General features: G+C 36.5%; 1 protein-coding gene across 1 annotated transcript in view; it reads left to right on the forward strand.

Annotated features, from left to right (window-relative positions):
* Window positions 1–25,382, forward strand: part of PTPRM (protein tyrosine phosphatase receptor type M) — a 482,851-nt gene that overhangs the window by 190,368 nt on the left and 267,101 nt on the right. Inside the window, exons 7-8 of the mRNA XM_081097861.1 lie at window positions 20,496–20,804; window positions 23,499–23,608. Of these exons, the coding sequence (XP_080953987.1) occupies window positions 20,496–20,804; window positions 23,499–23,608 (419 nt within the window). The remainder of the gene's footprint in view (window positions 1–20,495; window positions 20,805–23,498; window positions 23,609–25,382) is intronic.

Genomic DNA, 25,382 nt, shown 5'->3' on the forward strand with positions numbered 1-25,382 from the left:
GGTCCCAGTCTGCGAGAGGGCACAGGCCGGGCTGAGGGACCCCCCTCCCCCCCGAGTGCACAAATTTTTGTGCACCGGGCCTCTAGTTGTTATATAGGAGACTAGAGTGGAAAGTGATTTGGAGGCCTAGAACCTGATACACTGGCTTACCAAAGTGACGTCTAAGTAAGTGCCAAATAATTCTCCCTACTCACATTGCCTTAAAGTGAGAATTTACTCAAAACCACATATACAGAACACTTTATGCTTAGTGGTGTTTTTGTAGTACACCTTTTTTTTTTTATCTTCACCAAGGATATAATTTTTATTGATTTCAGAAACAGAGGGAGGGAGAGAGAGAGAGATCGATGTGAGAGAGAAACTTTGATCAGTTGCCTGCGACCTGGGATTGAACCCACAACCTGGGTATGTGCCCTGACTAGGAATCGAACCCGCAACCTTTTTGGTGTACAAGACGATGCTCCAAACAACTGAGCCACCTGGCCAGGGCTGTAGTGCACATACTTACAGTAATAGGTTAGCATGCTGACCCTGGGGTGCTCTTACAGCTTATTTGTCTCTTTTAATATAATAAATTTGGAAATGTTATGTCTTTCAATACCATTACTGAAAACTTGTTCTGTGTGTGTCCTCTGTGTAGAACAGAGAGATTTCCAGAGTGAGTTCTTCATTCTAAAACAGTATGGAGAATTGTACCCACCTTACAAATAATGTGAGGACATTATGAGATGATTCAAATGAAATTCTTAACACAGTAACTAGCATAGAGTTCCTCAATATATTATTGTCGAATGATGAATGAGATCCTTAAATCTAGATAAGACTCTATATGTTTTATATATAAAGTGATAAATTCTGTGTCATAACATTTTGCAACAGACTTTTTATCCTTAATCTTTGAATAATCACCTGTAAACTACCCAGTCTTTTGTTCCTAAATTGCAACATTGGATATTTGCATTTTCTTTTTGTTTGTATCCTTTTACTTTTTATTCTTTCCTTGAAAAACAGTGGCCATTTCATCTGATCTTTGAGCAACTTAATCAAGCAATTCCTATTTATTTCTCTCTCTGAATTTTGTCATAAGTTGCAAGTTGTGTAGCCTGCTCAGTAGTGAACATTTTAGGTAGCACATGCTGATCACATTCTTAAATCTTCACCCACTTGAAGATAACTGATATAACCTACTAGAAATTAAGGCCGTAAATTTTCAGGTAGGGATTTCAGTGGTACTGCAATCAATACTTTGCAGATAGTGCTAACAGGTTTTTCTATGAAATATGTTGGCTTGTGGGTGGAAAAATCAATGCCTGGGAATGAAAAACAGGTGTCAACTTTGATAGGAACATCATGCATTTGATGTTTGGAGGCCAGAGGGCTCTGTCAACAAACATAGCAGTAATTCTGTCAGATGCAATATGCGTGGAATTAATGAAAATGCCAGAAACAAGGCAGTCTGGTCAGCAAGCCATTCTGCAAAAAAGTCAGGGTAAGAAATGTCTTCCTCTTGCATCTCAAATGAATGCATTATAGAAAGAGAGTGTGGTTGAGTGGGATGGAGGCACATTTGCAGTGTGGTAGGAAATGTAGGCAAAGGAGTGATAGGTGGCCTTGCCATCAAAGGGACTATACCAAGGGTTAGGCATATAGGTGAAGATAGGGAGAGTGGTGTTAAGAGTGCTGTGAATTTGGAGGTTACAAATTAGCAGTCCTTTTCTAGGCAATTCAAGCTTGATAACAGCTCTGAAATTCAGAATAAGTTTAATTGTCACGTTAATCGGATTTTTGTTTGTTTTAGCAGGAGGGAAAAGGCTGGTTGGATAGAAGGAAGAAAGGAGCCTGCATGGTTGTGAAAATATACATTAGCTTTCTGCTTTTTCCCATCTGCAGTCGGCTTCTTGAGCAGGTCGCCATATTTCTAATCATACTAGTAATACTGTCCCAGTGTCAGCAGTATTTTCAGTAGCCATTTAGTCAGGCCAGCCTTCCTCCCCACTTTGAATTCTGAGAAACTGCAAGGTGATTCAACTTAAACACTTAACCAGAATTAGGGCCTTTGCCAGAGTTAGTTCTAGTAACATAATTCGTAGTTGAAAACATGCCTTTATAACATCTTGAAAAGGTTTTAATATTAATAAATAACTGGAACTACTTTTTTTAGTTTATTTTTACCAGAATTATATAGAGAGAGCCTGATACATTTTATGATTTCATGTAACTCAGAAGTAATTACCAAATTCATAATTCTGTAAGTAGCAGATTTTTAATACCTACATTATTAGAACACACCAGATTTATTGTCTAGAAGCCAGCCTTTGAAGTTAATAAAATGCATTTGTCAGTGTTGCAAATACCCGTTAAATCTTGTATATTATTTTGTGTGTATATAAACCATCATGAGGAAATGAAGCCTCGTAAGAATTTCTGGGAACTTTTAAGATTACTGTATTTCTGTCCTCAGCAATTTGATACTTATTCAATTCTGCTTTCTTGTTTAAATTAAAAGAGGTTTAGTCTTAATCTTATATTTTCACAAAGTTTAAAGTAGAATTTTTGAATCATTCCTTCTATATTAATGTATTTTCTAATACACACACACACACACACACACACACATTTACACACATACAGAATACTGCTTGGAACATAAGAATTTAAAAATAGTAGCTATCATCTTTTATGTTATTGTTTATAATGTGGTATTTGATACATGATTGGATCCATATTTATTCTTTTCTAGGACTGAAGATTTTCAGAGCTAGCAGGCAATTGAGATGAGACTAACGAAGGTTTTGAGGCTTTGAGATTATTGAAAGGATTTTCCCATAGTGTGGATACCCATACTCTGGTCAAAAATAATAACTGAAGGCCTCGATTGAAAAAAAACAACTTCTTGGCTATATTTCAAACTGTGTATATTATAAACTGATAGAATACTAGGGTTAATAATTTGAATAATTTGCATTTATAGCTCTAGAGAAGAAGTAAACATTATTGAGATGAAACCTTTGGTGGGTAATTTCCACTTAAGCCGAGAGTTGGATGCATATATTTTGGGTACCCCTTCCCAGCTTGACCAGTCATTCCCCCCACATACAGCTTTCTCAGGCTCTGACACCTCTCTCATCTCCCCAACTTGATTCAACTTCCTCTTGCCCTTAGAGCCTTAACAAGTGATGATGTGGTGTCTTAGCTACTCAGTACTGTCACTTCTCACTTTAGCCTCCTGAGTGACCCATCCCAAGCTTCCTGACTTCAGCAATAACTCAGGGGAGTGTATTTCAGCTTGTGAAAAGTGAGCAGGTGCTGGCTGGCGTGCTTTCTCTGAATATGCACCATGTGTTGTGATGTATGGCAGCCAAGTATGATTCTTGCTCTCCACATTCTCACCCAGATAGCATTCCCGTTCAGAATTATTTTTGTACTTGGGTTATTCCCCGGGTCCAGAGCCAACGAGTGCACCCTGTATTGTGTACAGTTGCATTGGGCTAGCAGTATATGTGCTATTTGTAAAAAAGCAAGTCAACCAAAAGCTGGCTTGGAGTTGAAGGACTAAGGTACAGTTCAAGGTCATGGGTAGTGGTAGGATTTAGAAGAAAAGCACAGGCTTTTTGAAAACAATGATATGGATAATTTTTTTGGAGAAATACAGAGAGAATATGAGTCAGTCAAAAATTAAAAGGGAATTGCTTTGCATTTGTTTCCTTTTAATCTCATTTCTCCATTTTCACATCTGTCATTGATTCTGTCTTGTTGCCAGATATTTAAAATGGTCAATACATAATTGCTTGGTGAAAGAGCTATTTCTGTTCATTCTGGGCCTGAATGCACTGAGCAGTTCAAAGTTTATTTCACCAGTTGATCTGGAGAGTAGTGTTCATTTATCACTTCTTGCATTTGAAAATGAAGTTGCCAAAGTTGATTTCATTCTACATCCCTTGGTTCAGGTTGGTTACACATATCAGACTGTATTCATGTTGAAAAAATTAACTCTGCTATTTAGCCATGTAGCATTAATTGATAACATTTCTCTAGTATAGATTTATATGGCCACCAGTGTTGTCACTTTGGTTCAGTGAAGTCCTGTCTTAAATTCTTGATTTAGCTAATATTGTTGGGGATAATGACTTAGAATTAATGCAGTTTGTCAGCAGCAATAGACTGCAGTGATAGCAAGAACATCCTGCTACATCTTCTTCAGACGAATGTATGAACTAGCAGACCCATTTATTTTTGTAAAGCATTATAAACAACATGTGTGCTGTGCTTTCCTGGGAGGATGGAGCTGCTAAAACCTGAGAAGATTTATACCGTGGTTTATCATTTTACCAGGCGATTTTCATGGCAACTTTAAAAGCCTAAACCAAGAGAGTAAAGTATTGCTCAGATGTGGACCATGGATTGGCTAAAATAATGCCTTGAAAATCAGTTTACTCTTTCAGCTATTCGGTGCTCTATATTCACACACTTGACACTTGATAGGGTTTTGAATTTAATACCAGGTATAAGGCTTGGCTTGAGTTTGTCTGCATCAGAAAGCCCCTTTTGTGACCAAATTCACATGGCCAAGCATATTTGTCATTTCTAATACAGTGTGGTTATATTTCTGCATTATAAAATGTGTAAGTTACCTGGCCGGCATGACTCAGTGGTTGAGCATCGACCTATGAACCAGGATTCTGGTCAGGGCACATGCCCAAGTTGTGGGCTCGAACCTCAGTATAGAGCCGATCAATGATTCTCTCTCATCATTGATATTTCTGTTTCTCCTTCCCTCTCCCTTCCTCTCTGAAATCAATAAAACTATTTTAAAAATATAAAGTAAAATGTGTATACTGAAGTTCTGCAGTAGGTTTGCACAGCATTTAAACCCATGACCTCTTAATGAGGATCCCACCATCATACTGTGTTCAACTCCAGTTGTGGTTGGGATTCTGAACCTCTGCATTATAACTCGCTGGTTTGGGTTGAGGAGTAATTCTCAGCTAGTTACTTTTTGTTGACTTAGATATGTAACGTAGCACCTGGGGTACAATGGGGGCAAATTGTCACTGACATAAGGATGATGTGAAAAGTATATGTCTGTAGCCTTTTGTCTTTCGTTTAGCAGCAAGTCACATGTTTCCTTCATGCAAAGGAAAGAAAATCACAAGAGCCCATGCTTGTCTCTCTTTAGAACTCTCTAGAATTAGCTTGTCATGAAATGTAAAACTAATGTGCAGTTGTAAAAACTGCTGCCAGCTTGCTCCTTACTGCTGCCTGATGGCTAAGTAGATTTGGAAATGAAAGGGGTTATTAGAAAGTGATTACTGAATAGCTAGGTATGTCATTTTAAACAAGCAGCTAAAATCTCTCTTATAGACATGCAGGCTGTAGCCTTGTTTTGTATCATTCATATGTAAGACATGATTTTGATTGTAGAGGAGTAATCAAGCACTAGGAGTAATTTAAGAAAAAAAATATACTGGGTGATATTCTTTCATTCCTTATTAAAATACATTAGAATTTAAATGAAGCATTCTCTAAAATGTATAGCTATTAATATGTATCAAATATAAAAATTCAAATACCAGTTGGCTCTTGTGCAAAGCTGAAAATTCTTCACTTGACTAAAACTTATTTATCTTTTTTTTTTTAATTCCAGGAAAGTCTATTGTAAAATTACCTATTGAAAATGGCATATATATCAAAGAATGAATGGCTTAAAATTATAACTTTTAATATTACTGTCAGTTTCATATGGAAGGACAAATACCTTGAAATATCTTTTTTAAAAAACCATAAAATCAAGTTAAAATTAAGTTCAGCTAAAGTGGTCTTTTTCATTATTCCTCTCTTCTTTTAAAATGCTTTTTCTTGAAATCACCATCTATACCAGAGGCTTGAACAGTCACATAAACTCCAAATCTTCCACCGTGACCTTGAGCTGCAGATTCATTTTAAGTGGCATCCCAGTTTCCTTTTGTGGATATTGCACACACATTTCAATCCAAGCTCTTCTCCCTTTGGGCTCTGTCTTGGCAAGACTGTCTTCAGTATGTCACTTTTGCAGCCTTTCCTGTCCCTTGCCCTCACCCCCCCCCCCCACTGTCCCACTCCGATTATTTAACCAACCATCTCCCATGATTTGTGTTTCTGAGATATTTCTCACGTTGCCATTTTCCTGGTACAGGCTGAGTTTACCATTGCCAATACAGTCATCCTGTAAGAATCTCCAGCTTTGACTTTCCTCCAGGCTTTCTCCCTTCCACTCTGAGGCTAACAGGCTGGTCACTGTATCTGCTTCACCAGCTCATCACATCTCTTCTCCCCATAACTGGGGCCACTTGAGCTCAGATATAGGCATAACCCTACACTGTCTCCAGGACCTTTATCGACCTCATGCAGGGGAGATTTGAAGAGGGCATGAGGCTCAGTACTTAGTCACTTTGCTTCTGGCTGCCTTATAATTTTGTTTTACCCCAGTGATAACTGATCAGATTAAATGCCAACTTATATCCCATGTCAGGCAACTAGATGCCTATCTATCGCAGTACCTGACCTCCTTCCTTATTAAAATGCCTGAAATTTTTCCATTCTATGCCTAGAACCTTGATAGTTGCTGTTAGCACATCCTGATGCTAACCTGACACCACTGTTTCAATCTGCTGAATAGTCTTGCTATGTGATCACCTGACATTGTGTCTTCATTGATATGGTTCACTCTACCTTAAATGTCTCTCTGTCTCTCTATTATTTGGTCCTGTGGCAAGGTTTTAATAAAATATATACTTGTTATTCTTGTTTACATTATAAAAAAGCTATGTTGATTTTTTTCTTGTAGTTAATTTAGATTTTTTTGTTTGTTTGTTCACATCATCTGTGCTGGAGGTGGTGGCATTGATGGGAAATGGAGAGTAACTGATAAAGCATATGGAGTCTCTTTTAGGGGCAATGAAAATGTTTTAAACTTAGATTGTGATTGTACAACTCTGTAAATATACTAGAAAATATTGAATTGTGCAATTTAAATGGGTAAATTTTATGTGTTAATTAAAGCTCAAAACAGATATGGAAAAAAAGAGTTTAAATGAGGAATAGTAAGAAAGAATTTAAAAGAAAGTTTATATGGACACAGAGGTAAGTCATTTTCTTCAATCATTGTTATCATTAATGAACCTAACAGTATGATCTTTACTTCTCTGGTGTCTATGTCTCATTTAAAAACCTGAAAGGGAAGGCAGACTATTAGGTATTGGCCTCCTAAAACTTCAACAAATTTATGCGTAGCTGAGACTACTACTTATCTCATATCTTGTCTCTATCTCCCATCTATATTTTATATTGTATCCACCGTGTATCTAGACTTGTATTTATTTATTTTTCTTTCGTTCCCAACTTAGTGTGGGGGGAGCACTTGGGGAGGAAGTGTGATGACTTATCACCACCCCCTTCCCAAAACCCCAATCTAAGCAGCTCTTGGTCCTCTGTGATGTAGTGTCCTTGCTTAAATCTATGTTTTTTCCATAGACACCATTTATAGCTTTTGTTTTGTTTTTTTTCATCTTCCCCTACCCCACAAGGAGATCTAGTTTCAGGATCAGAACTTCCCATTATTCCCTGTGTAGTCAGTTTAGTTTGTCAAGTTGCTACATTCAAAGCATAGATAGATCATATTAAACAGCTCTCCTCAAAATCTAGATTCCTGGGCCTCCATGTCAAAGCTAAGTATTGCCTCCTTCTCACCCCATCCAAGTAAGTCTAACCCACCATGTGTTCTTGCTATGAGGTATTAGGAAGTGAGAAAGCATCTGCAAATGCAGGAAAATGAGCACTAGATCAAAGAAAGATTGTTTTTAATTTTGAAAGATTTTATTCTTCACTAAGAATTCAACTTCAGAAAGGATGATAAAGCTAGAGTTTACTCTTTATTATATCAACCCATTAGAAGTATTATCTGATGGGTTATTGATATAATGTATAATTAATTTTCAAAATGTATAAATTATGAGTATTTTAAACTAAACTGAACACTAGATGGCAAATGAATGGTCTGCCTTATTAAGATTCTGGAAACAGCTCAAGTGCCCATCAGTACATGAGTGGATAAAAAGATGTGTTACATTTACACAATGGAATATTATGCAGCTGTAAAAAAAAAAAAAAAAAAAAAGAAGGATCTCTTACCCTTTAAGACAGCATGGAGGGACCTGGAGAGTATTATGCCAAGCAAAATAAGCCATTGAGACAAAGTCAAGTATCACATGATCTCACTCATGTGGAATCTAATGAACAAAATAAACTGATGAACATAATATATCCAGAGACATAAAAGCATGGAACAGACTCATGAATCTCGGAAGGAAGGTGGGGTGGCTGGGTGGGTGGATTGGGAGAGATTCACCAAAGAACTTATATGCATGGACACAGACAATAGTGTGGTGAAGGCCTAGGAATGGGAGGGCTGGATGCAGGTTGGAGGGAGTTAATGGGGGATGTAGGGAGTTATCTGTAATACTTTCAACAATAAAGATAAATTAAAATAATAACAAATTATTCAATATATTCCATAATTTTTAAGTGATTTCTAAGCAATATTAAAGGAAGCATACTTATTGGTACTTTTTTTTAAGTTTCTGTGACAAGTAAGCAGAATTTAAAATAATAGAAATCTACATTAGTGAACTGAAATTTATTTTCACAAGTTGAGTAAGGAATTAGCTATTATAATAATCTTTATTTGTTATAGTTCCCTTGTGATTTTATTCAAGAAAGCAATACTTGGAAAAACACAGCAAGTTAAGAAAAAAGAAAAGATAGCAGCAAACAACCTAAGAACAAAAGTGCGCTGTATTATATCCGTCACACCGTGTACTTCACCAGGTGGCATAGTATATGTGTGCTCATGTTTGTATTTCAGGCATTCTTTACCACGTGGGATAAGGGTGGTCTCCAGATTACTTCAGGGGGAGCTTTATAAAACTCCCCTTTACCCTGATTCATAACCCGCACCCTCCCCGCTGAGAGCTGAATGTTAGAATCTCTCGGGCGGTGGGAGCAATAAGGTCAGTGCATGAAATGGCAAGGGCATCTTGAGGGACTTGTGACCCCACCCCCTCCTCATTTTCGTGGACAGTGGAGAAGAGGATGTCTAGAACTTCTTCCGAGTGCTATGAAATCAGGAGACAAAAGTTCATTCAAAGAAGTTTGGGGTAGTTGTTCTTAAATGAATGTAGTAGACTATTCTCTAAGGGACATGAAGCAGATGACAGGCCTCCAGGAGTGTTGGAATAAATGGCTGTGAATCAGTACATCTTCAATAATAATTGATCGATTTTCTGGCATGTAGGGAAATAGAAAAATTCATATTGCCTTCCATTTTTTTAAATAGAAAATTGAGCTTTCTCATAGTAAGCTAAGACTTAATATTAGAAAGGGTTTGAAAAGTAACATAGAAAAGTCAGAAAGGTGGAAAAATTGAGTCAAGCCTACTCAAAAACTACTTTTAGGGTATAATGACTGTAAGCCAGGGCTAACTCAACAGTGAGGCAAGCTACTCTTTTTTTGTTTAATATTTTTCTAAATTTATCTTTATTGTTGAAATACTTTTTTTCCCATTGGCCTCTTCCACGCCACACATGCCCCCCCACCCCCCCCCCCCCGGCCTTCACCACACTATTGTCTGTGTCTATGGGTTATACACATATGCATATGAACTCTTTGGTTAATCTCTCCTCACCCACCCACCCACCCATCTCCACCCCCACCCCCACCTTCCCTCTGAGATTCATCAGTCTGTTCCATGCTTCTATGTCTCTGGGTCTATTTTGTTCACCAGTTTATTTTGTTCATCAGATTCCACATATGAGTGAGATCATGTGATACCTGTCTTTCTCAGACTGGTTTATTTCATTTAGCATAATATTCGCCAGGTCCTTCCATGCTGTCTCAAAGGGTAAGAGATCCTTCTTTTTACTTCTGCATAGTATTCCATGGTGTGAATATACCACAGCTTTTTATTACTCTTGATAAAAAAAAATCAAGCTTTTTTTTTAAGTTTTAAGTTAGAATTTCCATTTCTTTTTTTCTTATCTTTTTATAATAAAAGAAACTGTCTATTCCTTTTTGTGTCTTGATATTAAAATTCTCAGTGGGATGCAAGCAACATGCTGTCTAACCTTCTAGAACTGTATTTTCTACCCTCCATTCTCCCAGCTTCCCTGGAAGATATGAAGGATGGAAAACTTAGGATTTTAAACAGAATCTTATCAATCATATGCAATTTTACATTGAGGAAAGCTCTTTCTAAAACAAGTTGTTGATGAAAACACAGAAGAATAATTTTAGCATAGTTGAGTGTGGCATTTTGTGATACTATTCGCCCAAACTCATAAATAACTTAAAACAGAAGACAAGGCAATCATAAAAAGATTGTACATACCAAAATAGGAGGCTCTAAACAGTTTTAAAAATTTAAATAAGATTTACCTGCTTAGTGTTAACCTAGAGAGAATGGTTACTATAGCTAAAACTAAATTGTATTTGATTTGCTCTTCTCCAACACTAATCACCTGACTTCTGTAATGAAGAGTGAATGGTTTGGGTAAACCATTGCTCTGGGTAAAATATAAGATCCAAACTTCTGAGGCTTTTTGTGGGTATCACTGCTTTATGAGGGTTAGAAAAGGTCAAAACCCATTCCAGTCCAATTTCTCACACTTCTGAAGAACTCTTTGGAAATCATTTTGCCTCCTATTTTATATGGTCTGAAATAAATACAAGGAAGTCTTTTACTACAGACTTATTTTTATTTCATACAACAGTTTTCTTGTAAAGTTCATCTATAGGATGAATCGCAGTTTGTTCATCCCAGTGCATCGAAACAATTGAAGATTCTAATTTTGCTGTATAGCAGTAGTGTTCCTTCTACAGCAATGACCTTTACACTTCGGAAATGTCACCAAGGAGCTCAGGCAAAAATGGACCATTCCTGTGGTTAGTGGAAGCCACATTTATACTATGACTCCTTTAAAGCGATAAAGTAAAACAGATGCAAGTCACAGCACAGAACACTGGTAAATACTGGAGAAACGGAGATGTTTCCGGAATTGACTTATGAGAACAGGGGAACTGAGTTAGATGGAGGATATTTATTATTTTGTGTTAGTATCCTTTTATTAAATGTGTTGATTAGCAGATGTAGACATCTTCTAAAGCAGTGGTTCTCAACCTTTCTAATGCCGCGACCCTTTAATACAGTTCCTCAGGTTGTGGTGACCCCCGATTTCGTTGTTACAAATTGAACATAATTAAAGCATAGTGATGAATCACAGAAACAATATGTAATTATATATGTGTTTTCCGATGGTCTTAGGCAACCCCTGTGAAAGGGTTGTTCGACCCCCAAAGGTGTCGCGACCCACAGGTTGAGAACCGCTGTAAAGCATTTCTATTAGACATGGCGTCTGTATTCAATGAACTTGATTGTTACAGAATGCAATAAAACATATAGAAACCAGCCCTAACCGGTTTGGCTCAGTGGATAGAGCATCGGCCTGCGGACTCGAGGGTCCCAGGTTCGATTCCGGTCAAGGGCATGTACCTCGGTTGCGGGCACGTCCCCAGTGGGGAGCGTGCAGGTGGCAGCTGATCGATGTTTCTCTCTCATTGATGTTTCTAACTCTCTATCCCTCTCCCGTCCTCTCTGTAAAAAATCAATAAAATATATTTTTAAAAAAACCATATAGAAACTGGATCAATATATGAACATTAGGGTTTTGACCATTTGGGTCTATAAAAGTCTCTCTGAGTTTTTATTTTAACTAAAAAGAAACAGTCATAGAGAGATTCATTTTGATGCAATATTAAAAGAAATTAAAAGCTACTTTTTGGCAGATGAATGGTGACTTATTGCTGCATGTGTATGGGTCAGTGAGAGCAGAGATATTAATTTTGGAGAGAGAGTGTATATGGGATACAGCAGATAGATTTGCCTGACTAGTACAGAAAGTAAGAATGGTATGTGATCTGCTTAATAGTGTTGATTTACTAAAGGAAATGTTTTTTATTTGGTTTGTATAATAAAGGGACAACAATTAAAAGTCCTTAGATTCAGATGAATGTCACATAGGAAAGGCATTCTGGCTACAGCATGAGGGAATGGTAAGATTAGGGAGGAGTGCCTACTAGTTCATTTGGAAACTCTGTGAAAATGCAATTTAAGTACTTTATGTGTGTGTATGAATATTGAGGTCTGGTAAATTAGTGAATGGCATTAGGTTGCTGAAAAAAATATCCCTCAATCTCTGTCAACATGCCTACCTCACAGCACATTTACTGCTGAACTGGTTTATCCTAAGTTTTTGTTCATTAAAAATGTCTTCTCTAAGAACTTTTAGTTTGTGTAATGTGTATGTGTGTATATGTGTGTTTATTTGTCTACATGTATGTATATGTTTATGTATGTATATAGTATACACACACACATATATGATTGTCATATTCAGGACCTAGTTGTTTTGAAGTAGAGAGTATTTCATGGTAAATGGCGTGTATGCTTTTTTTTGTAATCTGAAATCCTAATGATTATTTTAGAGATCTATTACCTATCAATTTATCTAATTCTTCTTGATAAGTGAATTTTTTATTTTATTTTTTTTGATACAAACACATGTAATGATATGATATGATATGATATGAGGAGCAGCTATTGGAAGAGAGACCTGACATGAACACTTGTTAAACAGAATTGCTATAGCTGAGGAAAGAAATACTTCTGTACATAGTATATTTTAATTTCAAAAGCTATGTCAAATACATGATGCAGACTGTTTTTATTCACATTTCACTGGAACCAGTACCAAAATTTAAGATCGATCCTCAGAAACTGACTTTAGCTTAGAGCCTTAAAATAAAATCTCTTTGCGGAAAAAGAAACATCTGAACATCGTTTTCTTTTTTTAGAGCAATTTAATATTATCTGGTACACTTAAAGATGTGCAAAGTGTAAAAGCCAATAGTCTTACTTATTGTCTGAACCCAAGGGACACTGTGGCCAACTGGATATAATATACAAGGATGCTCATTGTGCACTGCTTGTAATAGAGAAAAAGTAGACTCACTCTATCTAGTCCTCAATGCTGGAATGAATAATAGTAAACTGGTTCATGTGTTAATGGCTTTCTATATACCAGTTAAATGATCTCTCTGACCTATCTATAACTCTAAACAAGATCTATGTTTTAGCATAGCTAATGTTGAATGAAACCTCAAGTTGCAAAAAAATGGTAGCAATTACTAAATTTTTAACCATCCCAAGATATATGTAATAAAAGTACAAAGACATGTCTGGGAATGATACATAATAACCTTGGGATAGCCTGCAGGAATGTGGAAAGGATTTATGTCAGCAATATTTTATTTCTTTAATAAAAAGTGATCTGAAGCAAAACACAAAATGTTAACATTTGATATTAGTATGTACAACAGTGATTGATTTTGTACTTTTCAATGTATTTTAAAGTTCTATTACTTAAAATTTCAAAAACCTTAAATTAAAACCAACAAAAAAGGATACTTCATGTTCTACAGAATAATGTCTTTCAACCATTGCAGGACTCCTAGCGTTACTTTGTACAGTTAATCAATTCAGGCAAAATACAGTGTGACAAATGTTACTACCATTGGGTACTTTATCAATGCTCATATTTCTTTATTTCAGATGGTACCAATAGTAAAATTTTTACTGCCTCTTTTTTCCAACTGCCATTCAACAAACTCTTCCGTAAGAACATTAAAGTAGAAAATTCTTTTTGAAAGTTATCCTGAAAGACTTGGTGAAATTATCCTGAAACCAGGCACCTTGGTGACTCCCCTGAAACCAAAAATGTATTCCTTTACTTTATTTTTCAAGTGGACAAACTGAACTAAGCACAGCGTTTGTACACACTGCTCTTCCAGGGCCACCCAACGCCGCTGGAGAATCCTCCTCAAGGGCATCGCAGGTCACTCGGGTGTAGAGTGCCTATTAGACTCTCGCCTGAGAGGGTCTGCATTCTCACCGTACTGTGTGCTGCACTTTCATTCACTTACTCAATAAGACTGTTTTTTCATATTTCAAATTAGTACTAGTTTTGAAATTCAATTTGTTGTTTAGGAATAAATTATTCATTGATGTAGGATTGGGTGATACAGTTAAGACTTTTCAAGTACATTTATTGATTTTAATTATGATACAATAGTTATAGTTATGATACAATAGTTATATGATACAATAGTAATAGTTATGATACAATAGTGATACAATAGTAAAAACTATTCCTATAATATCTGTAAAAATATTTTGGTGGGAGGGACTATTCAAATTCATATAATTATTATAACAAGTTTTAATGTATTCAATTATGTCACAGGACTATAGATGCCTTTAGAGTAGCATGTGGAATTTCAGAGGGAAGGTGGAGAGGGTGGGTGGGAGGGAAGAAATCAACCAAAGAACTTGTATGCATATATACATAACCCATGGACACAGACGATAGGGTGGTGAAAGGCCTGGGGTGGGGGTCAGGGGTGGGCTAGAAGAGGTCAGTGGAGGAGGGGGGGGAAGGGACATATGTAACATATGTAATACTTTCAACAATAAAGATTTAAAGAAAAAGAATTGGTATATTTCAGAATTTTCAACTTCTCTGACAGAGGGCACTTTTTAAAACCTGGAAAACATTGACTGATAAACCAAAACTACAGCTATTTCACTTAAAAATAGTGCCATCATATACGTGGAATTTAATTCCTTGCTGCTTTAGGAATATTGATAATTGGGCATGCCGCTATAATAGTGTCTTAATCAGGTATTTTCTTTGATTTAGTTGGACAGTAAAGAAAATGAAGCTATCATTTTATTATTTTGTCACCTTCTGTTGTGTAATTGGCAAGGCAGAAATACAGTAGCTGCAGGTGTCAAAGGGGGTTCACCATTCCAATCTGCTGGTTATTCCTTTTGTTGTAATAGACCTCCAGATAATTCATGAAGAAGGACAAAAGAGAAACCTGTTAGTGGAAACCTTGGTTGCAATCTGTGTTTTTTATTATTAATGACAGGATCCTCAAATTACACCCAAATATCTCTCACAAGTTCTGAATTGAGCTTCTGAAAAAGCACTCTAGTAGTAATAGAAGGTAAAAGTGCAGGGTTCCGGAGAAATGAGCTGTGAATTGAACCTGCAATGGAAATTGATCCTATCTGTCAGTTTCTTCTCTGATTTATAGAAAAAACAGGAGTGAATGTAGAAGGAGCCAGAATAACCGATTAAATAGGATGCTACAGTGCTGGAGGCTAGAACCTGGCGTGCTGGTTCCCTGGGGTCAGGGCTGCAACTGTCAGATTTCTGTGCTTGAAACCTGACTCAAACTCACAGAAATAGAACATAATGAAAAATGCTGCTGGCCAGTAGGGGAATTGGTAAGAAGTTCCTGACTAAGCTTAGGCATGACAGCCATTGTTCTCCTTCGAGAGGATGTTCTGGTGGGCTGTTATCCAGCCGGTGGGCCCAGGTCAGACCACATGCTCCATGCCAGTGGGGTCTGTCACAATGCCCATAACAGTGTTGGCCAAGGGTGCGAGTGTGAAGTGACACGTCCTTGGAATAGACTCACATCCTTTTAGCATCTTTTGGATTGTGAGGAAAGAGAAGCAAATATTCTACAAGTAGTGGTCCTGTGAATATAATTTATTACCCTGTTATCTATCTCCAAGAGACTTATTTTGCACACATAGAATGGTAGTAATAGTAGGCCAAGGTTTTTTGGCAGTGTGTACCCTACTCCCTGAAATGCAGCATGAGTTGTAATCAGCCTACTGAAATCACCCATTTCTGATTATGAAGTTGCCATTCATTTCCTACAATAGGGATATATTTCTACAATGATGCCCCTCAAAGTCTTCAGTGATCATCAGTCCAAGTCACTAGAGTAAATTGTCCTTGTGGAATGCCTCCTTCACGTTTAGCAGTACACTAATCGAAATGGTTCTGACAGAAGGTACAGGTACTATAAAACACTAACTTAAGATGTAACCATTGTAAACCATTGCTATATCAGAGCTCAGTTTTGTAGAATGGCAGAAGAAAAGATTTTAAAAAAGAAGCAATGAAATCCGGCAGTTTGCTAAGGATGAGTTGAAAGGATTGTCAGATTCCCTTAGTCAATGAACTTAGCCTATCAGTGCTATCACCGAAGGAAGATGTTATCACAGGTACTTGGCAACACAGTTTATGTTACCAGATGCCATTTTCCCAACTCATTTAATTCTAGCCTTTGGGCCCTGACAATAAAAATGACAGCTCTTCATCTAAGGTGGGCTGTTATCCACACGGTGGTACTGAACCAACTTCTCTCTTAAGCTTTTGACTAATGAGAGGAGTGTTTAAGAATCCGAGTTTATTTTTGTGTATGGTGTGAGTTGGTGATCTGGTTTCATTCTTTTGCTTGTATCTGACCAATTTTCCCAGCACCATTTATTAAACTGGTGAACAAAAATAGATCCAGAGATAAAGAAACACTGAACAGACCATCCAGCTTCAGAGGGAAGACAGGGGAGCAGGGAGAGGGGTAAGAGATCAACCAAAGGACTTGTATGCATGCATATAGCATAACCAGTGGACAATGATACTGGGGTGGTGGGGGCTTGTCCTGGAGGGTGGGAGCGGTGGCGGGGGGTGATACTGGAAACAATTTAAAAAAGTAAATTACTGTAGAATACAGTAATAAATGTAAAAAAAAAAAAGAATCAGTCAAAGTAGCATTTATCCCTTACCTTGTTGATATGATTGGATCCTGCCAATATTGACCTATTAGGAGATGCAACAGAACTATCCTATAGGCAAAGGCCCATGAAGGGCATAGTGGAAATATTAGGTTTGGGAAAGCTTTGGTAAAATCGTTTCTTTTTGTTAACTGAGCATTTAAAGATGCAGGCCAGTGAGCACAAGCCTCTTTTCATCAAATCTGTAACTTAACACTCATGACAGTAGGGACCCTGGAGCTTTGGTCACAGAGAGGGTTGTTTTGTGCTAGGTTTAGCTATTATACTTGGAAAATTTATGGGAAGTTTCTTTCATAATTTCACCATGATCTAATTCCAAGAGGTAATAGCAGAGAGGAAGAGAGTATGGTTTAAAAGAAAAAAAACGACCAGTACCTTTGGTTTTTTTAAATCCTAGTATTTAATTCATGTGTGTATTCTCTTGGCTAAGGAATACTGAAATGATACAGGCTTATCTATACAGTGGAAAGTAGTTTTCTATTGAAATTAAGTTAGAACTGCATTGCTTGTTTAAATTGATATTTGAAGCACTTAGTTATTTTATTAGTCAGTAAAATTGATGAAAACCTTAGGAAAATGCTTAAGAACGGTCCTCGCAGACTGTGATTAATAAGGAAAGAGGCAAAGAGATGCATATTAATCTGTTTATGTATATGGGATCTAGAGCTTATTAAAATTTTTTTATAAACATTCAACTAATGAAGCATTATATAAAATTAGACATTTCCTTTACACTGTGAAAAATGTCTGGACTGAAAAAAACCTTCAAGGTTATTTCTGAATAGCTTACTTACGACATTTTCCCTATCACTAGTAACAAGTATAAAAAATTAATTTTGTAATAAGGAACATTCCGTGAGAATGCCACTCCAGTTTCTCTGGGGCTGTTTTCATCTCACTTGGCCTTGGTTTCTCAAGTTATTGCAGGATGGAGTAGCATGAACAATCATTATCAACTTCACTTTGTGGTTTTAGCAGATACTTGGCCGATGAATCCCCACTCACATATATAAAACCAAAACATGATTTCACTTTGGATGTTTTCATTTGTTGGAGGTTGCAGGGAAAGGCGGTGGTCCAAAGTTCTCTCTAGGTTCTAAATGATGAGATAATGAGGAATGTATGCACAAATGGAAATCAGTAATTGTCCAGGCAAATTTCCAGTGGTTGCAGAGATAGGGAGGGTTGTCTGGGAAAGCTGAGCAAGGGGACATGTCCTGGGAGCCCTCTTCTCTGGAATTAGGAAAAGGGAGAGGATTCTTTTGAGCATTTATCCCAAGATTAAATACATGGGATATTTATTGTATTTTATATTCCTTGGTCATGTTTTAGGTATCTTTACCATCCTAATTTCTTATTATCTTCTTCATTTTTTTGGTAGAAACTCTGTAGTAGAGTCGAAGCAGCATCCGTTTAGTTGTCAGACAAATATGAATTCAGGTGCTAACATCAAATCTTGATCCGGGTCAAACTATTGAACTGACATTGCCATGATTTTTTTAAAAATCTGTGTATTGGGGAAAATAGTACTTAGTCCACAGGATTGTTTTGAGGAACATAGAATATATATAAAGGAACTCACATCATGAGAGCACACACAGTAAATGGTAGTGATTATTTCTCAAATTTTCATGCTAATTTAATACTAGAGGCCCGGTGCATGAAATTCGTGAATTGGGGTGGGGGGTCCCTCAGCCCGGCCTGCACCCACTTGTAATCTGGGATCCCTCGGAGGATGTCTTACTGCCAATTTAGGCCCGATCCCCTCAGGGATCCCGCTCACAATCTGGGACTGTTGTCTCCTCACCATTGGCCTGCCTGCCTGATCACCCCTAACCACTTGCCTGATTGCCTCTAAATGCTCTCCCACCTGCCTGATCATCCCTAACCACTCTGCCTGCCTGCCTGATTGCCGCTAACTGCCTTTGCCTCGGCCCTCACCACCATGGCTTCATCCAGATGGACGTCCAAAATGACATCCGGAAGGTCGTTCACTGTTCAGTCTAATTAGCATAATATGCTTTTATTATTATAGATTCCTTACCTGTTGTAGATCACTTTAAATTCATATATGATGGCCACAATTCAGGAAAAGAAAAATCAAAATATATGGATCAAAGGTATTTATGAATATACCAAAGCACCTCATTTTAGATTAGGTTCTTCCCCAAATCATAAAAAGTAAATGCTTTTAGAAAAATTTATAGCATATGGTGCTCAATAAATATTATGTATGTAGTATTATTCTATCTTCATCTTCATTTAACAAACAAGTTTAAGCTTTCTCTGTATATATTCTTTCTTTAAACCCATTCAAAATGCTTATATTCCTTGTATATCATTTAGATTTCTAAGCTTGAAACTATGTGTCTGGAGCTCAGGCTAAGACATTGTGAGGGATGGGAAAGAAATACTTCAGTATTGACTGCATGAACTGTATACAAATCAAAACTCAAGAGACCTGGAGTTCTGCTCAGAAGTTTATGCTCTTTCATCATTATATTATTTTGTGGTGAATTCTCAAGCATTTACTCTTATGTTTTCCAACTATATAATTATAAATTAATTTTTAACCCTAACTGCTTTGGCTCAGTGGATAGAGCGTCGGCCTGTGGACTGAAAGGTCCCAGGTTCGATTCTGGTCAAGGGCATGTACCTTGGTTGCAGGCACATCCCTAGTAGGAGGTGTGCAGGAGGCAGCTGATTGATGTTTCTCTTTCATCAATGTTTCTAATTTTCTATCCCTCTCTCTTCCTCTCTGTAAAAAATCAATAAAATATATTTAAAAAATAAATAAATAAATAAATGTTTTAAAGTCTATGTATATATAACATACATATCTTCACGTTCAGATTGGATTGTTTTTCCACTTATACGTATATGGGATATAAAACTGAAAGTAACAAATAACAAATATGGAAAAGAAACAAACAAAAATGTATAGACACAGATAACAGTATGGTGGTTATCAGAGGGGAGTGGGAAGTAGTAAAGGGTAAAAAGGGTCAAATATATGGTGACGAAAAGAGATTTGACTTTGGGTAGTGGTACACAATGTAATATACAGATGATATAGGATTATACACTTGAAACCTATATAATTTTTTAACCAGTGTTGCCCCAATAAATTTAATTTTTAAAAAAGATTCGTTTCTTATAGCAGAGTCCCAGAGGAAAAGAGGCTTAAATAAAAGCATTTTATTTATCTCTAATGAAAAATTTGGAACTAGGCAGCTCAAAGCTGGTATGGTAACTCGGTGATTATCAGGAACTGTAGCTCATTTTTCATCATTGCTTTGAATTCTTAATGTGTAAGAGCCTCATGTTTCATCATAGCTGCATGAGCAACAAATACCCTGTCCTCCGTCCACTAACAGGAAGGAAGACAGAACACAGATGGTGAGCCCCTTCTTTATAGGCACCCTCCCAGAAACTCTTCTTAACTTCTCATCTTTTCATCCTTCACCAGAATGCAGGCACATGGCCACATCTGCAGAAGAAGCTGGAAATTTTATTTAGGCTTTAGTCTGAGTGGCCTTATACCCTGATAAAATTTAAGGATTTTGTTACTCCAGCAGAAAAGGAGACCAGATATTGGGGACAAGTAGGACTATCTATGACATCTGAACTTCACCAGATCTTTTAAAATTCACTTATCTTACATTTTTTTCACCTTATTTTCTTTCCTAAATAGATCCCATGCGAGGCCCAAGGAAACTGGAAGTGGTAGAAGTCAAATCTCGACAAATCACTATCCGCTGGGAGCCATTTGGATATAATGTGACTCGTTGCCATAGTTACAATCTCACAGTCCACTACTGTTACCAAGTAGGAGGACAAGAACAGGTGCGAGAAGAAGTAAGCTGGGACACAGATAATTCACACCCTCAACATACGATCACTAACCTCTCACCATATACCAATGTTAGCGTGAAACTCATCCTCATGAATCCGGAAGGAAGGAAGGAAAGTCAAGAACTCATAGTACAGACAGATGAAGACCGTGAGTACTTTTAAATATGTTTATCTGAAATCTATATCCTTTCAAGAAAGCAGCTTCTGTTTCTTTTTTTAATTGAGATCTTTATAGTGAAAATAGAAGGAAGAACTATTTACTGTGTTGCATAATAAAATATAAACATGTATCTATGCTTCTGTATACTTAAGCACTGATTCAAAAGGGTATAGGGAATAAAGAAGTAGAAGTGTATTTTAATTCTTTATGAGTCAGATAGTCACATTTCTATGTAAAATAACTCTATATTGCTCTTCATTCAAGGTTTAGTATCATGTTGAACTGAAGAGTTATTATTTTGGGTACTATTACTTATATGAAATGCATATTTAAATATATTTAAAAGGCATTCTGAAACACTTTTCATAGTTCAGATAAAAATTTAGCCCAAAAGAGAGGCTGCCCTTGCTTTTCAGTGTAGTGCTGAGAAATTACCTCATTAGGTTTTCGGTCATGAAATAGATCATATTTTCCCATAGGAACAATGTTGTAATTGGATATTACCTTAATAAACAAGAATTTAACTAATATACTATGCACATTACCAGAAACTCATCAATAAAGTGAATATACAATTAATCTCTAAAATAACTTAAAATAGTAAAATTATACCTTGAATATCATAGCATGGATATAAATGTCCTTTTATACTGATTATACAAGTGACTCTCATGTACAATCACATGTTCATACAGCACATAAAATACAGTGGTAGTATGTCATATATTTGACCTGGAGTTAATTTTTCAGGCATCAGAATAAGTTTCAAAAGAACTTGGAAAGCTCATTAAATGAATATACTTACTTATTCCTGGGGAAACATATACTTTTACTTTTTTGTTTCTTCACGTGGCTGATTATGATCTTGATGATTAATTATAACAAATTAAATATTTATGACACTATTATTTCATGTAAAGAGCTAAAAAGGTGCTTTAAGTATTTATTGCCTATACAATACCATGCATATTGCTAAAGAAGAAAAATGTGGAAATAAGGCATTCACCCCACATCCTTCTCTTTTATTGTATATCCCCATAAAGTTCTTCCATACCTAAAATAGTCGGTTGCTGTCAAATAGTGGTTTTATTACAATTACTAGTGGCCCAGTGCTTGAAATTCATGCACTTGGGGGATGGGGGTGACCCTCAGCCTGGCCTGTGCCCTCTTGCAGTCCAGGAGCCCTCGGAAGATGTCCAACTAACAGCAGTTGGACATCCTTAGTGCTGTTGCGGAGGCAAGAGAGGCTCCCGCCACTGCCGCTGTGCTTGCCAGCCGTGAGCCTGGCTTCTGGCTGAGCGGCACTCCCCCTGTGGGAACATACTGACCACCAGGGGGCAGCTCCTGCAACAAGTATCTGCCCCCTGGTGGTCAGTGCACATCATAGCGATCAGTCATTCTACCATTCAGTTGATTTACATATTAGCCTTTTATTATATAGGATTTTTGTTAAGAGTATTAGTTTATATAGTGAGTCAGGGCTGAGACTGGAAGTCTTATTTCTAATTCTCCAACTCTTCCTCATCTCCCATGAAATAAGAATGAAGGTGTCAGCATTGTCAACAGGTCGTCTCTTGACCCTTTCTCCCCTGCATTTCAATGTTTAACTTGGTCCTGACTCCTGTTGTTTCTACTTCTATGATATTAGATTGCTCTTGTCTCTCAACTTCCACAACCTATATTCAGCTCCTCATTATTTTATACTGAAATTTCTGTAATAATTTCTGCGCTTTCTTTGTGGTCCCAGCTTTTTCCCATTCTAATGCCACCCTACTCACTCACTAAACTCATCTTTAAAATATATTTGCATCTTGTTTCTCTCTGCACAAGAAACTTCAATGACTCTCTTTATTCAAGTCTTGACTTTCAAGGTCTTCTATATTCTTGACTTGTGCTCTAGAATTACTGACTTCTTCACCGCAGTTCATTCTACAAAAATGTCACCTCAGCATTGGTCCTTTATGCCACACTTTTTATCCTGGGCTCTTCCTCATTTCCCGTTGTCATCCACCACCTACCTTTCTACATGGCTGCCTCTCAATTCCATCTCCTCTGCTACCCAGTACTCCTCAAGTATCAGGTCCTTCATAAAGCTGTTATTATTTTTAATCATTTTTGTGTTTTATTGTGTGAATATGAAATAATTTATTAAACTCTTTGGTTTATCTCAATTTTATTGGTTTTGTTTTAAAATGCTGCTATGTCAACATCCTACTGTATGTCTCCTGGTACTATGTACAAAAATATTACTAAGGAATATACGTGGAGTTTGAGTTATTAATGTTGTATGATACCGGCCTCCTTAAATTTACTTAAATGCAACCATTATTTTCTACAATGGCTGTACCATTTTATACTCTTACAAGCAATTTGTGGCAATTCTTATTTCTCTGTGGATATCTTAATTTATTTTTGAAGAATGCAAAAGCTCATATGAAAGATGATATTAATTCATCTAATTGATTCAAACTTTAAAAAGAATGAGGGAATTGTTTTTCTTTATAAGGACAGTATAGTCAAAATGGTTTTGAATTTTAGATTTTTTTTAAAAAGTCAGTGTGTCTATGGATTATTAAAATATTGTGCCTCAATAGAGAGTTAACTACCTATCAAGTCTAGAAAACTCTTTTTTTGTTTGTTTGTTTGTTACTTAAACATTTATTGGTTTTTTCCCCCTTCTAGTGCCAGGTGCTGTTCCTACTGAATCCATTCAAGGAAGTACCTTTGAAGAGAAGATATTTCTTCAGTGGCGAGAACCAATTCAAACATATGGTGTCATCACTTTATATGAGGTAGTATATACATTTGTTACTAATTTAATTTTTATTATAATGTCTATGATAGTTAGTCTATCATAGAAATGCATAATGGCATCATGTTTTGAAGAAGTCTAATTCTTTGAATAGTTATAGTGATTACTGTATAAAACAAAAAAATAAAAATGAGTTTTTGAATTATGTATGTTTTTAAGATGCATATTTATAATGATTTGAATGTTTCCAGATTATATAATATTCATAAAAATAGATGATAATATATTTTTAATCAACTTTATTAAAAACAGTATTTTGAAGTATACATTGATTAAGAGGTACCCCACAGAATCCTGTTCTTGCTGATACAAAATATTTTACTACTGAATCACAGAAGAATGCTGATTATCCAATTAGCAAAGTCAATAGATGTTGTCTCAGAAGTAACAATAGAATGATGTCTTTTGGCTTTTTAGTATTAGCAAAACATACATTAAAACTTCTGTGACATGGTTTTGTCTACTGAGGCATATCAAATGGTTGAATAATAGGTAACAGAAGACTTAGATGAATTGTTCAAGGAAGAAAATAATAGCAATAACGGGGTGACAGTCATCATCAATCTATATGAGCACCATTTTACGATGCCTATTGTCATAGAAACAAGCAGGTGCATTTTTTAAGCTAGCATTTATTTGAATGCAAATTCAACAAAATTATATGTTGTTCAGCTTCTGAAAATCGCGACAGTTCCTCCTACGACATCTCTGCTTGAATACCTTTCAGAACTACTGACAAAAGCCTGAGCAGAAGAGCTGTCAGACAGTAATCACTGCTGAAGCCCTTTCCTGACCCAAATAGCCTCACATTGATGTTTCCTTCTAACTTTTGAAAATTGGCATTGAAATGCAAAAAATATATATATTGTTAGTAGAAAGCTAAATAAACTAAGATAAAAAATAAAAGAAAATGGCTATCAAGTTAAGTTATTGATGCTTTTTATTGGCTGCTTCATTATAAAAGAATCAGGTATCATGAAAATCATGGCTAGATCCAAAGAGCTAAGTTTTATAATTAAATCAAACAAGTTCGTACTTTTGTTTTCAATTAACAGAATCTTTTAGTTAATATTTTTGGCCATGACCATTTTCAATTCTCAGTTTGGGGGATTCTTGCAATCAGGAATAGATTTTTATTTTTACTTTTATTTTTTTGCCAGAAAAGATACAGAAATATAGTCTTTAAAATCAACTGAAGTTCCAAGAAATAAGTCCACCTGTCCTAAGGTTCACATGTTGTTATCTAGACAGACTGATCTCAGTGAACATATATCTTTGTGTAATAAAGTAACTTTAACATATAGAAAACAATAGGTATAATAATTCAAAAGAAGAACCCATTAATCTCCCTGACTTTAGCAGCTAGGATCTCCCAGTTGAACACTGATCTAAATGCTACTACAATGGTGATATGTGAATGTGTCATAAATCAGAGTTTTAAAAATCAGCTGTAGGCAAGTAAAGCAGGTTGGTTCATTTTTCTGGATACCAAAGAGAAAATGTCAAATATGTGAATCAGGCCTAAGTAATTAAATATAAGCTTTCTGCCCAGATGGCATGGCTAGTGGTTGACTGTTGACCTATGAACTAGGAGATCATGATTCAATTCCCAGTCAGGGACATGCCTCAGTTGCGGGCTCCATCCCCAGTGAGAGGTGTGTAGAAGGCAGCCGATCAATGATTCTCTCTCATCAATAATGTTTCTATCTCACTCTCACTCACCCTTCCTCTCTGAAATCAATCAAAATATACTT

Source organism: Myotis nattereri (genome assembly GCF_964212035.1).
Source record: "Myotis nattereri genome assembly, chromosome: 8".
NCBI lineage: Eukaryota > Metazoa > Chordata > Mammalia > Chiroptera > Vespertilionidae > Myotis > Myotis nattereri.